This window comes from Labrus bergylta, chromosome 21 (genome assembly GCF_963930695.1).
Source record: "Labrus bergylta chromosome 21, fLabBer1.1, whole genome shotgun sequence".
Taxonomy (NCBI): Eukaryota; Metazoa; Chordata; class Actinopteri; order Labriformes; family Labridae; genus Labrus; species Labrus bergylta.
This window is the reverse complement of record NC_089215.1, coordinates 2,181,809-2,198,518: the sequence shown is the minus strand read 5'-3', so window position 1 is coordinate 2,198,518 and position 16,710 is coordinate 2,181,809. Positions and strand designations below refer to the sequence as shown.

Below are 16,710 nucleotides of genomic sequence, written 5' to 3'. Positions count from 1 at the left end.
TTTTAAAAGATTTGTAACAATGCAAGAACTAGAACAATAAAGTCAACCAAACTTTTATGACTCACACTTGCAGTGCACCCTACACAGCCCAACGCTCACCAATTGCAAATTTAAATGGCTCGAATTTGTTACAATAATTCATTAAAAATTGCATTTTTTTTGGACTTTGTGTTTCTGTAGTTGCTGTCTGTGTTTTTCCTAATGTACATTTTTACAGGTTGGTTGTCCTTGACTGCCACTGTAGTTTTTGTATGTCAAAAGTTTATGTCAAACTCAGCCCCTTAAACGCTGAGGAGCAATATCACATGAAATGAATTCATCTTCAGCATTAGAACACATGTTCACAGTTGATAACACTGAGAAATGCTCCAGAAATTAAGACCTTAAATGTGATGTCTTTGGGGTCCATGTGCTGCTGCAGTGGACCCAGAGCTCCCACATCCTGCTCTCTGCTGCCACCTGCAGGCACAAAGAGGGAGGACGTGAACATGCTGGACTTGGATCCCAGTGGAGCAGCAGCTGAAAGGCCGTCTCTGTGTTTGAGCTGTTTTCACTTCCAGGTCTCCTCCACAGACTCACAATACCCTCCTCTATTCCCCCACCGGCTGATCCACTTCAACACTGAAGAGCAGGGAACCCTCCTGTGTGTTCATAAAACATGAAGGCCGCTGTGTTAAAGAAGTACATTTTGTAGACGGTGTCAATGTGCTTTTTGTCACAGCAGCTGAGAAATGAATTGACAGGTGAGAATCCTTTTCAACCTTTGTCCAGCAGATGGCTCCGTTTCTTTATTCTTTCTTTATTGTACCTGCAGTTTACTTGAATACTTCCATTTGTTACAACTTAGTATTGAACATAATAAACAAATAAATACTGATATTGATGCATGCATGAGATTTTATTATCCTTCAGGAGCTAATTCACAAAAAAATACAATTTATTTTAAAATGTAAATTGTGGGTTCTTAAATTATATTTTGATGCAAAGACTTTGAACTTGATGTGACAGAATATAGAATTCAATTCCTATTTTATAGAATAGAAGTGATTGTACCCGACCTAAAAAGCCTCTGCATGTTTCTAATAAGCTCCACGAGCAGAAACGTGCTCAAACTAGGATCAATATTGGAGATGCTTTTGAAAAATGGAGAGAGGTTAGAACACAGAAAGGTTTACAGACCCATGCAGAGCTGGATAAACACTGAAGCTTCAGAGTCCACCACATGGTGACCTGAGTGAGCATCCACTCTAGAGAGGAGGGGGGGGGGGGGGGGAGACAGCTCTCTACAATGTTTAGAATCTGGACTGCAGTACCCGTTTTAAACACTAGGAGTCAGAGTTACATACTGCTCCTTTAATTATTGAGCTGACAGCCCTATAGTTGCAACACTGGTTAGCTTTGGCCTGTTGGTAATCTAGACTTAACTATCTGTGCGATCACTATGTGACATAACTGCATACCTCACATGTTCAATGTGTCGTTGGTGAGTCCGTCCCCTTTGTACAAAGAGTACTCAGGTAATCAATGACAGAAAGCACTAAATACAGAAAAGATTAGAAACGTTTCACTGAACTGGTCTTTGAGTGAAAAACTTGGAGATTAATAACACAGATCTAACTGGGCTGAAACAAAAACAGTATAAATTATCAGAGACTCTGCAAATTCATGTCTTGATAAATTAATTAATACTCACCACATATTTTCTTGGGAGCTGCTGATCTGCAGTTGATCCCATCTCCCTCTATCCCATGTTTCCAGCCCCTTGCAGTTTCTGCAGATGTCTGTTCATCATGAGTCAGTTTCATCTCAAGGTTTCTGCCTCTTAAAAGGAAGTTTTTTCTTGCCTCTGTAACTTTTGCTAAATGTTGCTCAGTGCTCATGATGGATTAACGTTTGGTCTTTGTAATATAAAAAAAGAGTAAGTCCTTTTACCTGCTGTTTGTAAAGTGTCTCGAGTTAACATTTGTTGTGACTTGTTGCTACACAAATAAAGATTGACTGATTGATTTATGGACGATATTTGAGTGCAAAAAATGTTTATTTTTTTTGTAGAAATCTCCACATAGAAACATACAGTGTAATGATATAAGTTGGGAATACAAGTACAAAATGGAACATAAATGATAAAAAATCAAAAACAGACATGAATGAAAATAACTTCTATAAAACAAAAGTTAAGAAGTCAGGGGCCAATATAACAAGCAGGCACATTTAGTTTAATTTACATTTACAATAAAAAAAACAACATAAATTGTGAGGACAAATTTGATATCTTTATTGTTTTTGTCTGAAGTTATTATTTTAATATATTTACACAGTTTCTTTCTGAAAAGTGAGAAATTTAGGTTTTTCTTTGGTAAATTCACATTTATGAAGTTAAAACTCTTCTAGAAATATAATGAGATCTATAATAAAATGTGTATTCATGTGTTTCACATTCAAATTCAAGTGGAAAAAAAAAACATATTTACAGAAGAATTCAAAAATAACAAATAAATTCTCAAATATTTTGCCATAATTTCCAACAATGAACACATTTCCAGAATAGATGTGTAACGGTGTTGTTGTTTAATATTTGCCTCTCAAACGTGTTTGACGTGAAATAAGAGAACAGGAACCTCAGATGTTGTTTTCACAGAACAATACTCGAGTTAATTTATTTACTGGAGCAGAAAAAACAGAGTCAAGTGTCCCAGTTCTCGTTGTCTGAGAGTCCGCGCTGCCTCCCATCAGACAATACAACGTCACAGTCAAGCCCCGCCCCCTCCAACCGCCTCCATCACTGCATGCCCGAGGAAGAGAGAACGTGCTTTCACTACGTCAAGACGCAAAAGCTGAGCGCGAAAAAACCGGAAACGGATGATTTTTACATCCAAAATAAAACAGAGTACCATGAAAAAAAGCCATTTCCATAAATTCAACTGATTTTTAAGCGATTTATTACTTAATTAATCTATAAAGGGTATCATTTTAATTTATATTTGAGTATAATATTAATAATTATAATTTTAGGGCACCCTTTTGTTTGGTAAAGTGTTTTACCTTAAACATAAAATACAAAGCTACTGATGTGCCAAAAAGAAAAAATAATTATCTTGTATGCATAACTTAATATATTGTGAGCACAAGATAATTGTTGACACTGTTTGTGTTAAAGGCTTGAAATAGAACAGTGTTTTTCAAAGTAGGGGTCTTGCTCCCTAAAGGGGTCACCAGGAGGCTCTGAAGGGGTCATTGAAACTTGGAGGGATCAGGGGAGAAAATGGAACTAGAATAAAAATCTAATAAGAGTCTTATTTGAGACAAAAACTAACTATTTTTTCTTGAATTTATCCTAAAACAAGTAATTGATTCATGTATTTTTAGATGGTATCACTATTTATTGAAATCTGTGTCCTTTCCTATGACAATCTTTCAATTTAAATATTACACACCCCAAAAGACACATTGAATAAGAAGAGAGAAAATGTCTTAAAAAACCAAACAATTTTTAAAAGTTTGATTATCGTAAAGACCGTAATTATAAAACACTTTTTAAGGTGGCATTGAATTAAATGAAGGAATATCAAGAAAACTGACTGTAAATACAAAATAAGGAAACATAGAAAAAATGTGTGTCTGAAGTTCCTTGTAATGTACCAGGTTTTAAAAAATTCCAAGAGGGAAGTCCCCAACAGAGACTAACACTATAAGGGGGTCTCATAGGCTGTAAACAGTACGGGTCGGTCCATAGCAAAGAAAAGTTTGTGAACCCCTGAACTCCAACAAAAATTGTTTACATTAATGAGTGAAAAAATCTGCGAGAAATACTGCATAGTAACATTTATTATAAAATATGTATTTAAATTCAAGAGGCTGAAAATCAAAATATATAAAAGAAGCTCAAAGTTAAAAATACATTTAAAAATATCTGGCCATAATCTACAAGTATTTAGCCTACACATTACCAAAATAGAACAACGTCCAAAATCAACTACATTAATTACTTTATTAATTATTACTGTAATATTTACAGTTTATGCTACAAACACAGTTATTTGCTGTGTCATAGCCGCAACGAGTTTTATTTTGAAAGGCAACACCGGAACAGCATGTTTTCTGTTTCAGCCAGCTTGACGAGCCTTGAACATCGCGGGTGGAGTGACAGTGGGGAATCTGGCGGCGGTGGTACCACATCCTCCCGGCGTCACCCCGGACTCTGACCGGTGATAATCCCGCTAATATTAACCGGATAAAACGAGCAGCTGTCAGACTCTTCCGTCACTTCTTCTTCTACTCCTTTAAATCTTCCAGAAACTTCGTGTTTTTGGTGAAATAAGAGAAAAGATGAACGGGAGTTTGAAGCTAGCGGAATACGACTTCGAGCGACGTTTCGACGAGAGACGAGCTCTGGAATGGATGCAGGAAAACTGGTATGTTAACGAGAGAAAATAACATGAAGGAAATATATTTAATATGATAAATGTGATGTCTACCTGTCTCCATCTTTACCTGGAGACAGTGTTTGTCTGTGCTTCATGTCCTGTCAGGGTCTTTACATGATAATTAAGGCTGTTGTATCAGTACCAACATTACAAGTCTTAGGCACCACAATATTGTATATTTCTGAAGTTTTATCACCTAAAAGAGCAGACAAACTACTGCTCTCTGTCAAAATGTGCACAAATATGATGCCAACTTTTAGACTGAGCTCTCACATCAGCCCACTGAAGCTTTTGGCTAAAATTAGTTCTGCAAATAAATTGCTTAATTCCCTATTTAATCGTGATTAATCACATTTTTTTATGTGCATGTTTAAAATTCCATTATTTTGCATTTTAAAATACAAATTTCTATGCTTTTATTTTGAATTTATGTACTGTCTTCAACTGTACTTTAGAGAGTACTTTACTTTCTGTGTGCTTTTATTTTGAAAGAAAGTAAGGACCTTCTGGTAGAACAAGGTTACAACATTTGCATTAAAAGGGTCCAGCTAAGGATCCCAAACTAAAACAACTCAAAGGGGTAACAAAGGTCAAAAGATCAACAAATGTGTGATGTCATAGGTCAATGTGTGATGTCATGAGGTGGATATTAATTTGGAGAGTTTGTTAAAGTGAAATGAGACATTCAAAGATGCAGCGGTGTCCTTCTTTTACATCACTGAGACTACAGGGAGACACTGAGGACCACTATCTACTATATCTGCAGATTTCATAGATCTAAGAAAGATATCGGCATTCGATTTTTTCCCGTCCCCAATATCGATATCTGCATCGGCCCAAAAACGTCCATATCAGTCGGTCCCTAAACGCGACCTTAGTTCAGAAAAACTATGAATTGATGTGCTCTTATTCAAGCGTCCAACATGACTTCATCTTAGCTCCAACAGGTAACGAGTGGACATTATGAAAACTGAATTAGTGGCTGCATGCCAAATATGTTGGATCATTGCTGCTCAATAAAAACCACCTTTCCCTTTTGTCCAATTAAACGTCAGTAAAGAGGGAGTGACCGCACACACTCCGACACACAAACCTAGTCAAACCACATTTTTTTAAGACTCACTTCCATGAGGCCGTACAAGAGTGAAACTAAATACAGCTGTGTTTCTGCTACAGGAAGAAAGGGAGACTCATAATGCTGCACACACACACACACACACACACACACACACACACACACACACACACACACAGTGCGCACAGCAGGAAAGATGTTGTCAAATTTTGGGATTACCAGCTGAATAATAAAAGGGAAACATGGCGGTGGTTTTTGCATAATGTTTGCGGCTCAGGCAGCGTGCAACTTTGCTGTAAAAGCGCTTTCTTCTTCTTCTTCTTCTTCCAGTCAGCTTGTTCATCCTCCATGGAGCAGTTAGATTTTCATCTCTCTCGTTGTGGGATTTATGTCAGAACATGACATGTAATGTTTGAACACATTCTAAATCTAGAGTATTTGTTTTTGATTTTTTTTAAATCAGTATTAGGTATGGCTGTTTCTGTTTCATGCACACATGGTCTGTCTCTCCAACATCCAGTGTCCATCTGTTTGCTTGAGTTCTGTCATCACGTCGTCCAGCTGCTGTAATTGAAATAGTATCAGTGATTGTAGATAATCCAGGTGGTGCAGAGCCAGGATCTAATAAACTCTTCACCCAGAGCCGGGACTCTAAATGGTCAGTGTGTCAGCCAAATATCTGTAAAACCTCTCCTCTGATTTCTAGACTGAGAGTTGACTTATTTTAACGCTCAGTTATTCACAGAGTTCATGTTCAGTGTGTACCTGACACATCGCCCCTGAGCACAGACAGTCAGAACATGTCATGTTTGCTCTGAATCGGCTGTTGTCTGGTCTGTTCCCCCCTCATTGTGTAACGTTTTTATGTAACCGCACTAATCATCTCGTGTTTCAGGGTCTGACTGAGGGTGATTGAGAGCCTTCCCCTTCCCCTTCCTGTAACCCGATAGAGGTCAGAGTACATGTAGGAACAGTACAATTATCTCTGCAAATTGTAGTTCCCACAAAAGAGCCGGTGTAAATGATGGGTCTTATCAATTTATAGCAGACAGAGGTGCTGGGTGTTTATGATCTGCACACGGCTTTATTGTGCCTGATAAGCTTCCATCCATCTTTTATCTCTAACGCTTTAGCTGTTTGCAGGGGGGCGTGGGGGGTGGGAGCTGATCCCAGCTGTCATTGGGCCAGAGGCGGGGTACACCCTGGACTGTTCACCAGTCAGTCACAGGGCTTTTTTAAAATAATGAATTCAACATTTTGTCTATGACGACCTTAAAATATAGGACTAGCAGAAAGGTCACGCCCCATGTAGGGAGGCTATAAAACTCAAAGCGGGAAAATCTGACCTGTGGCTCATCTCTCTCCCTCAGATTTCCTACTCTATACACTGTCCTTTCAAAATAAAGGTATCAAATCCCAAAATAAAATCTTTTTTTTAAAATTCCCCTTCAGTGACGTCTTCAAATTGCATCTTTAATCCAACCAACATTCACAAACTCTTTCTGTACTGTCATAAACGTCAAACAGACGAAGCTGACAAAATAAATAATTTGACATTTTAGTTTAAAATAAATATCACAGAATAATAACTGAGTTAGGGCTGGGCGATATGGATATCTTGATATTGTTTAGCTGAATGTCGATATGTATTTTATTAACAGTGAAAACACATGGAAAAATAAACTACGTGTTTGTGAATTTAAAAAGTAATATTATAAAATAAAAATGTTCCTTAAATACAATAAAAGAGAGAGAGAGAGGAGGAGCAGGGTTAAGAGGGACAGACAGTCATCATCAGTGAGATGAGAAAAAGGTGACCTGACACCTCTGTAACGTTATTTTAATGCAACTTAAACTATATCCATATTAACGATATTGTCTTACTCTATATCTTGTTTGAAAATTTGTCGATATATCTTAAAAACTCGATATATTTCCCAGCTCTAAACTGAGTATGCAAATAGTCGGCGATGAAGATTCTTTGGATCACCATACTCAATAATAATCTAAGATCAGAGTATTCCAGGATTGTTCTGATTGACTTTAACGTTTAATGCATATCAAACATCGGAGGGAACAACGCATTACGCATTGTCGCTCTCAACTTGATTAGCCATTTCAGACATTTAAGAAAAAGTTTGTTTAGGGCGCCGGATAGCAAACGCTATATACGGACGGTATCAACGGCCGTGGGTTTGAGCCTGACCTTGGTCCTATGAATCCGACCGCGATAACTTTCAGTTGTGCTAACAAGGCTGCATGGTGGTGCAGTGGTTAGCGCTGTTGCCTCACAACGAGGAGGTTCCTGGTTTGAATCCCCATCTGTCAGGAGTCTCTCTGTGTGGAGTCTGCATGCTCTCCCCGAGTACTCTGGCTTCCTCCCACAGTCCAAAGACATGCTCGTTAGGTTAACTGCTGACTCTGAATTGTCTGTAGGTGTGAATGTGAGTGTGGCTGGTTGTCTGTCTCTATATGTCAGCTCTGTGATTGGCTGGTGAACAGTCCAGGGTGTAACCCCACCTCTCACCCAATGACAGCTTGGGGTCAGCTCCAGCACCCTACAACACCGAACGGAAAAGGTGGTATAGATAATTGATTGATGATGTGCTGACAAGTGTTGTTTTTCTTCTTACAGGAGCAAAGGCTTCATGTTCTGTGGCCTGTATGCTGTGTTCGTGTTCGGCGGTCAGCACTTCATGAGGGAGAGGCCGAAGCTGAACCTGCGACGCCCGCTGGTTCTGTGGTCACTCAGCCTCGCCATCTTCAGGTGAGTCACTCACGCTGCCACAAATAGTTGTTGACGGCAACACGCTTTATCGTGTCCTATTGTTTACGGTGAGAAGGCAGACTCAGAGGGCAGAACAAACACCTAGCTGTGGGAGTGTCACCCACCTGGGGGAGGGGCTACTGCCCTTTGTGATGTCATGAAGGGAAAATAAAAGAAAAGACGGAGAGGATGGACTTTTCTCATCATTGGGGGGTTTGTAGACGGATTAGAGACATATTAGAGAAACATGGGGAAGTGCTTTTTGCATTTTCTGTGACCTTTAAATCGCGTGTTTAACTGTTTGCATGTGGTGTGTTCACTCTGCAGTATCATAGGAGCTCTGAGGACAGGATTGTACATGGTTCACGTCATCTCAAACAGCGGCTTCAGACAGTCTGTGTGTGACTCCAGCTTCTACAGCGCCCCCGTCACCAAATTCTGGGCCTACGCCTTCGTTCTCAGCAAAGCCCCCGAGCTGGGTAAGTCTTTCTCTTTCTCTTTCCAGATTAGGTGATTTGTATAAAAGCTCAAAAAGTCTGAATTTGGATGAAAAGTTGTTTTCAGATGATTTGGAAGATGAGTTTTTTCTAACACTGACGCGGGAGCAGCAGATATTTTGACAGACTTCTCACGTCACCCCTGCAGGATTATTAACATGCAGTACCGCACATAAACTTTCACCTTGGATGATTGGATGAATCAACTCTTCTCCTGAGCTATGCTTCTCAGAGCTGTTACTGTAAACTTTCCAGTAAATCTATCAGCAAACAATTACTTTAAGAGCTGCTGCCTCGCTGTCTGCAGGCTCATCTGATTTCCTCCGCTCTCTGGGAAAATGGAGGCTGGAGATGCTGAAGTGGCAAGAAAATTCCACTAGTGAGAGATTGATGCGGACTTTTATTTCCTCAGCTGCAGAGGGCGAAGAGTGTCTTCATCCCTTCATTGATCAGTTCATTAGTTTAACATCGAACAGGCCACAGTGTTAATGTGTTAATGAGCCTTAGGGGTGTGCGGTAAACCAGTATCAATACCGTCAGCGTTATTACATTCTGCCACAACGTGGATGTTTGCCATACCGCCAGCCACAGCGGTGGGTAAATACAAGTTGGCTCAGATTGAGTCGTCCGGTCTTCTGCATGTTTTGTGCTCTGACAGTCACAGCAGAGCCAGCAGCTCACTGATCAAACGGCACCGCCCCCTCCCTGTGTCAGAGCGGGTGTCAGTGTTTAAAATGAAAGTGAATTATCAGGATCAGGTAAACTTGTGTTCTCTCCTCTCCAAGTTTCAGCAAATAACAGCAACATAAAGTGTGTGTGCATGTCTCTTTGGGTCTGTCATATCGGGAAATGTGGTGTTTTCAGCAGCAGAATAATATAACTCTGCAGGTGAGAAACAAAACTTCAGTCAGAAGCAACTGAGATCTAAAGACGGTGACTATTAAAAACATCTGTCTCAGGTCTCACTAAAATTAGTTGGGTATCACATCGAGCTTCTTTGAGGGGGAGAAAGTGGGGTCTTAGTGTGTGAATATATGTTCATTCACGGAATCCTTTTTATATTGTTATGATATAATACTGTAGCCAGAAAAGGCTAAAAATGTAGCGTGATATGAGTCTGAGGTCAAGTCGCTCACCTCTAATGAGCCCAATAAATCAGACATGGAGGTAATAATGATTAGTCACAACTTGAGCCTTAAAAAAAAGTCAATAATTGGAGACAACCCTCGATGATATGCATTTTATCAGTCCCTTCTCTTTGCTTTTTTAAGCTCATTGTGCACAAAGAAATGCAAGAATAACTTCACTAACCGAGTATTTTTCTTCTACTACAACAGAAGTCGCCTCCTTTGCAAAAACAGATGTGTCGCCGCAGTGGCTTTTTGGGCAGCTGTCTCTAACTTTGTTCTTCATCCAGTCAAAAATCTTAAAATGCTCATGCTAGTCCTATAGTGACTTGACCTGTTATAATAGACATCTGTTGAAAATATTTGATCCTTGAAGTGATGATTGAGGACTGAGAGATTACTTCAGGAGTGGTGACAGGCAGGGGTGGAGCAGCGATTTTAAAAGTGTGGGTGTTCTAATGCTAGTATATAACCGCCCTCTAGCAAATCACCACATTCTGTTTCATTTAATGACCAATAACTAATGTTAGCTGACACATCATACAACAAGACAAAGTTACAAAAGATAATAATTAGACACTAACTTTATGAACATCCATTGTGAGTAACCCAGAACTGCTCTTTGTGATGCTTTTATTTTTCTTTTCTTATTGCCTTACGCCTCAGTCTCTTTATTTCCAGTCTTCAAATATAATGTGCTTTTATTTTGAAAAACTGCAAAGGGGACTTCTGCTACATCGTAAAGTTACGGGAGTAAATAAGTACAGCTAAAATAACAATCAAGAGGAGAAAATGTTACACACAGAAGGATGCTACATGTAGCATGTATCCATTTGTTAGCTCTGAACTCTGACTCAGTGATGAGTGACAGGAGGATTAAATGCATGTAACTTTACCGTGCTGCAACTGTAACCAAACAGCTACGATTGGCTTAATTGTCACTTAATAAATACTTACCAATAGGTTTTCATCAATGACTCCACTGGTAAAAAGTGTGGGGGATGAAATTATGTTTCAGTGAAAGTGTGGGTGTCACAACACCCGCAACACCCACAACACCCAGGTAAAGCAGCTCTTGATGTCCTCTCTTTATGCAAATGCATCAACATGTAGTTTGATGACTGGAAGGGGACTTGATACAAATATATCCAGGGTGTTTATTTTGTTATATTGCCTTTTCCAAATCAAATTATGTCAATAAGAAAAAAACATTATTTGATGTCTAACTGTCGATGTTTTTGAAAACTCTGATACTCTTCAGCCGTGTTACTTGTGAATGACCTCCTGACCCTCCTCCGCCTCTCTCTCAGGTGACACAGTGTTCATCATCCTGAGGAAGCAGCGCCTCATCTTCCTGCACTGGTACCACCACATCACCGTGCTGCTCTACTCCTGGTACTCTTACAAGGACCAGGTGGCGGGCGGCGGCTGGTTCATGACCATGAACTACATCGTGCACTCTCTCATGTACACGTACTACGCGGCCCGGGCGGCCGGCCTGCGGGTACCCCGGGTCTGCGCCATGATCATCACGGCCACACAGATCACGCAGATGGCGGTGGGTCTGACCGTGCTGGGTCTGGTGTACCGCTGGATTCACGAGGTCAACTGTCCGTCCAACATGGACAACATCACGTGGGGCTCGCTCATGTACCTCAGCTACCTGGTCCTGTTCGCCTTGTTCTTCTACAACACGTACCTCAGAGGCTCCTCCGGGGCGAAAGGATCCAAGGCGGAGTAGCATGTTTGTTCCAACAGCGAGGGGCCGTGAGCGTGTGAGTCACAACTAATTAACTGGCCCCTCCTCTTTTATGACATCATCACTTGACTTTTTATGGAAATCTGAAGCTAAAATCAGCGACTAATATCTGGATTTAGAGCGGCCAGTTTAATATGATGTCATCATTACTACAGCAAGAAGGGGCGTTATATTTGACTAACATAGTTCTCACTTCTTTAAATGATTGCCTTCGTTATTTTCAACTTTTGACCAGCAACAAAAAAAAGCTGTGCAAGGGCAAAATATGTCAGAAGTGGTAACCGATTTTTTTTTTTTTTTCTTGCAAACTTTAAAGCTCTGAAATATGTTTTTAAAAAAAAGGGAATTTTACAAAATGAAGGAATAGTTCAACATGTTGGTGAACGCAGGAGCTGCAGTCGAGACGCATTTAGTAAAGCTGAGCATGAAGTGGACGCTGTGGGGAAACCCGCACCAGTTTGTTACTAAACAGAAGAAAAAGTGCCTCAGAGGTTAGAGTGAGTTAAAGTCTTTATGTGTGATTCTTTACACTTAAATGTAGAAATCAAGTATATCCTCTGAAAATAACTCTGTGAGTCATGACTGTCTACAATGGGTGTAACACCCGAGTCCCACTGTCTGTGATGTTTTCAGAGTTTTCAGAGTCCTATCTTCACTTTGTTTACATCGCCCGGACGGCCGGCTGACTCCTCCCCTCGTGTATAAAAGTTGTTTAATTGAGGGACTAGAGAAAAGAAGAATAACATACTGTACTCACTGCTTAACTGTGTTTCTAGATCACGCTCATTTCAGGTAAATTTACATGCAGTGTGAAGATACCAGCATAATAAAGATCACTAGCATTAGCATGCTAACACAACAATGCAGCGTGAGTTGTTTTGGTTTCATGCTGGTGCTCAAGGGCGACATCTGCTGGATCAAAAAATCACATATAAAGCCTTTAAAAGATGTTTCTGTTATCCCTAAATAACATCGTCCTGATGAGCTCGTCTCAAATAACAAACAGGAGGTGGAAGGCTAGTTTCACAAACCCTGAAGGGGGCAGAAATGTGTGAGCCATCTGTTGTGTGACCTCAAACACTGAGCAGAGATACGGTGGTTGAACAGGTTTTTAGTCTGTTTTACCAAATTCAGGGAGGACACTGCAAATTGCCGTCAAAAGGTACAAAAGGAATGCGTTCACTTCAGCAGATTGCTTTAAACAGCAGCTGTAAAAAAACTAGCTTTAAAAGTTGCAGTGTCATTTATGCAGGAAAATGATCAGAGTGCACTAGAGGTCTCATTTTCTGCCACTGAGAGTCTCAGACTGTTGTTTGAAGTGTCTAAAAACATTACAGAGAGGATCCTTGCACTGACTCACCTTTGTAACTACGTAAGATTCATTATTTTGAAACCAGAAACAGGTGTTATATCTCTCTGTTCAAAGCCACCAGACTCCCTTGACAAAAAGAGGATTTTTACTTTGGAGCGTTCTGGAGTTGCTGATCTACTGCTGCCAAGTTGTTTTACTTTGTGTCTGTGATTGTGTGATTTACAAATATGGTGTTTAACTGTTTAAGTGAACTTTTTAAAACACCAGAGTTAAAAAAAAAAAACTCAGCAGAGGTAGAACAGCAACTCCTGTGTCCTGAAAGTCTGGTGAGAATAATCTAAGGACTGTTTCTGATTTAAATAAAAATGATCTGATAGAAATGAAACAGTCGATCTCTAAGGCCGGGGTGCTTTCAGTAATGGCTGGCTCGCTCCCCTTTCATCCAGTCTTCATGCTAAGCTAACCACGTCTTGACTCCAGATCTGCATAATGGTGCGTTCCATTGACCTGTGAACTCGGGTCTCGGAGCTGGGGATTACCTCACAGGTCACACCCGAGTTTACAAGTTGGTATCAAGTCTGACAAGACACACGTACGCCTCCAGGAGTACCTTTGTTTTGTTAGCTAATACCAGGCGATAACGACACACTACGGGATAGGACTCAACTGGAACGCGGTTAACTCGGTGTGACATCATCCCCAGCTCCAAGATCTGAGTTCCTATGTAAATGTAACGCACCATTAGAACTTCAACATTTGAGCTGACATTAGTTTCTCAGCGTGATTAAAGGCAGCAGATCAGGGCATTGGTGTAAATGTTGAACTATTCCTTTAAAGTGTTTGTTTTTTTTAAGCCCCAACACTGTGACCTGAAGGAGAGAAAAAGGGAACAAAGACTTCATAATGCACTGACTTAAGAAGGGTGTTGTAGCACCTTCCGTTTGAGGGCTTACCATTCATAACAACAAGCACTACACCCTACACCCTATACATACTACACTCTACAAGCACTACACCCTACACCCTATACATACTACACTCTACAAGCACTACACCCTACACCCTATACATACTACACTCTACAAGCACTACACCCTACAAGCACTACACCCTACACCCTATACATACTACACTCTACAAGCACTACACCCTACAAGCACTACACCCTACACCCTATACATACTACACTCTACAAGCACTACACCCTACAAGCACTACACCCTACACCCTATACATACTACACTCTACAAGCACTACACCCTACAAGCACTACACCCTACACCCTATACATACTACACTCTACAAGCACTACACCCTACAAGCACTACACCCTACACCCTATACATACTACACTCTACAAGCACTACACCCTACACACTACACACACTAAACCCTATACATACTACACACACTTAACCCTACATGCACTTCACTCTAATGCACCCTACATGCTCTTCAGCCTGCTACACCCTAAACACACAACACCCTACTACACACACTTGACCCTACACCCATTGTTTACACATGTAGCTCTGAAGCTGGAGGCAAAGTGTTCAGTGACACACGACAGTTTATCACGACACACTAAAAGAGCAGATATTCCTGCTCTCTCTCACACACACACACAATCTGCCTGAAGATAACATCTGAGTGAAGAAAAAACACGTTCTTCGACTGACAGATAAACTTCCAGAGGTCAGGTTGTGTAAGAGGTTGAACCTGACCTTTTCTTTTCTACTGTAACAAAAAAAGAAAAAGGCATGTTTACACACACGCACGATCTGCCTTCTTCTTCTCCCTCTGAGAACTGTCACTGGACAAAACAATCCTCTGTTCCTTTATCCTCTGAATGTGGTCAGTGTGATAATCTCTGTGTGAAGAAATGTATGGACTGCTCGGTCTGTCAGATTTGTGTCTTTTGAGTTGTTGACTTGCATTCCCTCCTTGAAGAAGTGAACGTTTTCTGTAGTTCACAAGAAGAAAAAACATGTTCAGATATTCTCTGTCAGTACGACTAAACATCTCACACTAATCCTCTTTAAGCCGTTTCTATCAGGACCCTGGGGACCCCCTAGTTTAAAAAGATTTCTTTAGAGGCAATGGTTTTTCTTTTTTTTGCAAACCAATTAAATGTGAGGGAGAAGAGGGAATTGTTGTCTACACAGATTAGTTTTTAATACCACAAAAATGTCAGTTTGTGTCCCTTATTTATCTACCTTATACTCTTTATCCTTTGCTAAACGACACAGTTAAACACCCTGCAGTGTTGTAGTACTTGAAATCGGTCTTGAGGATTTTTGAAGGTCTCGACCTCGTCTTGATCTCTCCAAAGCATTTTTACTCGGTCTTGTCTCGGTCTCAGACTGGACTCCAGATTTTAAATCAAGACGGGTCAAGACCACCACTGAGAGGCTATGTTTCCACATCATTACTGTGATTAGAAGGAAAATCTCTCTTTTTAAAAGAACAAATAACTTGAATTTGTAGTTTGATTTTTAACCCCCCTACCCCCCCGTTAAGGCCAAAACCTTCCCTGTGTTACGGTCTAAGTGAGTGACACGCCCCCTGCACACAAGATGAGGATTTTTCACTGATATTTATGGTCTTGGTCTTGTCTCGGTCTTGCCCTGCCCTGGTCTCGGTCTCGTCTCGGTCTGGGAGCACTCTGGTCTCGGTCAGTGTTGGTCTTGACAACAACACTAACACCCTGTCCTCTCTCTGTTTTGTTAACACTAACATTTAAAAACACCCAGCACAAACTGTAGATCCATGAGGGTGCAGCAGATGATTAGGAAACGACTGAGCTATTATTAGATTTAATAAGAATCGTCGGCACTACAAACAAACCACTAACCACTGAGGAGGTGATTTATTCTGCCCTCAATGACAACACACACTTCATAATAACGTGTCCACTGTAAATAACAAGAATATTTATTTTCTTACATAAAACCACATTCTTACACGGACCTGAAAAGTATGGTACCTTTTTCCGTCCATATTTCATGTTTTTTTTTTAATCCTCACATCTGCTGACAAACTCATCTCTACACTTTTTTTTTTTTTTTAAGCTCTTCTTGCAAAGAGCTGGAGGATAAACCATAGAGCCATTCAGACTCAATGTTGGAAATTAGATTAGGTCACTGTGTGTGTTTATTGTGATGCTTAACTTTCATTCCGTCCTTTCTGCCTTCATATCCTGTTTTGTTTTTTTTACGTCAGCGCACATAACTGACCTCGTCTGTGTGAGGCAGCAGTTTGTAAATGACCACTACGAGGGATGAAGTGAATCTGCCGGGGCGTTGAACCACTGTTTCTTGAATTTACTACTTCAAATCCTTATGATTTGTGTGCCATATAAACATTTTATTTTCTATCATGGATAAATATGAGCCCAGCTGTGTTGGTCTGTCTCTTAAAATGTCATGCTAACGTCACAAACACTGATTTCATCCTGTGGATTCTCCCTTTGACTGCAAATGGAATAAAACTGTTTAGAGGGCTTTGTTGTTAAAGTGTGAAAATAAAAACATTCTGGTTTTAAAATGTCTCACTTGATTTTTTCAGTGTGTTTGCTCGGTTATCATGTCAGAGAGAGAATGAGAATGTTAGAAGACCGTAGATCGAGTTCTTCAAAGGTCACATATTCTGTAAAATCCTCTTCTCCATGTTCCTCTAACTCTAATATGTCTCTAGTCCGTCTACAAACCCCCCAATGATGAGAAAAGTCCATCCTCTCCATCTTTCAC

The 16,710-nt window shown here is 40.3% G+C and overlaps 2 protein-coding genes across 2 annotated transcripts in view; both read left to right on the top strand.

Annotated features, from left to right (window-relative positions):
* Positions 1 to 16,710, top strand: part of chad (chondroadherin) — a 228,688-nt gene that overhangs the window by 211,770 nt on the left and 208 nt on the right. The window lies entirely within an intron of this gene.
* On the top strand, positions 4,156 to 16,507 carry LOC110002549 (very long chain fatty acid elongase 6). Its single transcript, XM_020658175.3, has 4 exons — positions 4,156 to 4,412; positions 8,135 to 8,266; positions 8,594 to 8,745; positions 11,201 to 16,507. Exons 1-4 carry the CDS (start codon positions 4,327 to 4,329, stop codon positions 11,629 to 11,631), a joined length of 801 nt encoding a protein of 266 aa, XP_020513831.1. The 5' UTR covers positions 4,156 to 4,326; the 3' UTR covers positions 11,632 to 16,507.

Coding starts and splice junctions, on each gene's coding strand:
- LOC110002549 (XM_020658175.3), top strand. CDS start 4,327: ATGAACGGGAGTTTGAAGCTAGCGGAATACGACTTCGAGCGACGTTTC. Junction 4,413..8,134: donor GAATGGATGCAGGAAAACTG/GTATGTTAACGA, acceptor TTCTTCTTACAG/GAGCAAAGGCTTCATGTTCT. Junction 8,267..8,593: donor CTCAGCCTCGCCATCTTCAG/GTGAGTCACTCA, acceptor TTCACTCTGCAG/TATCATAGGAGCTCTGAGGA.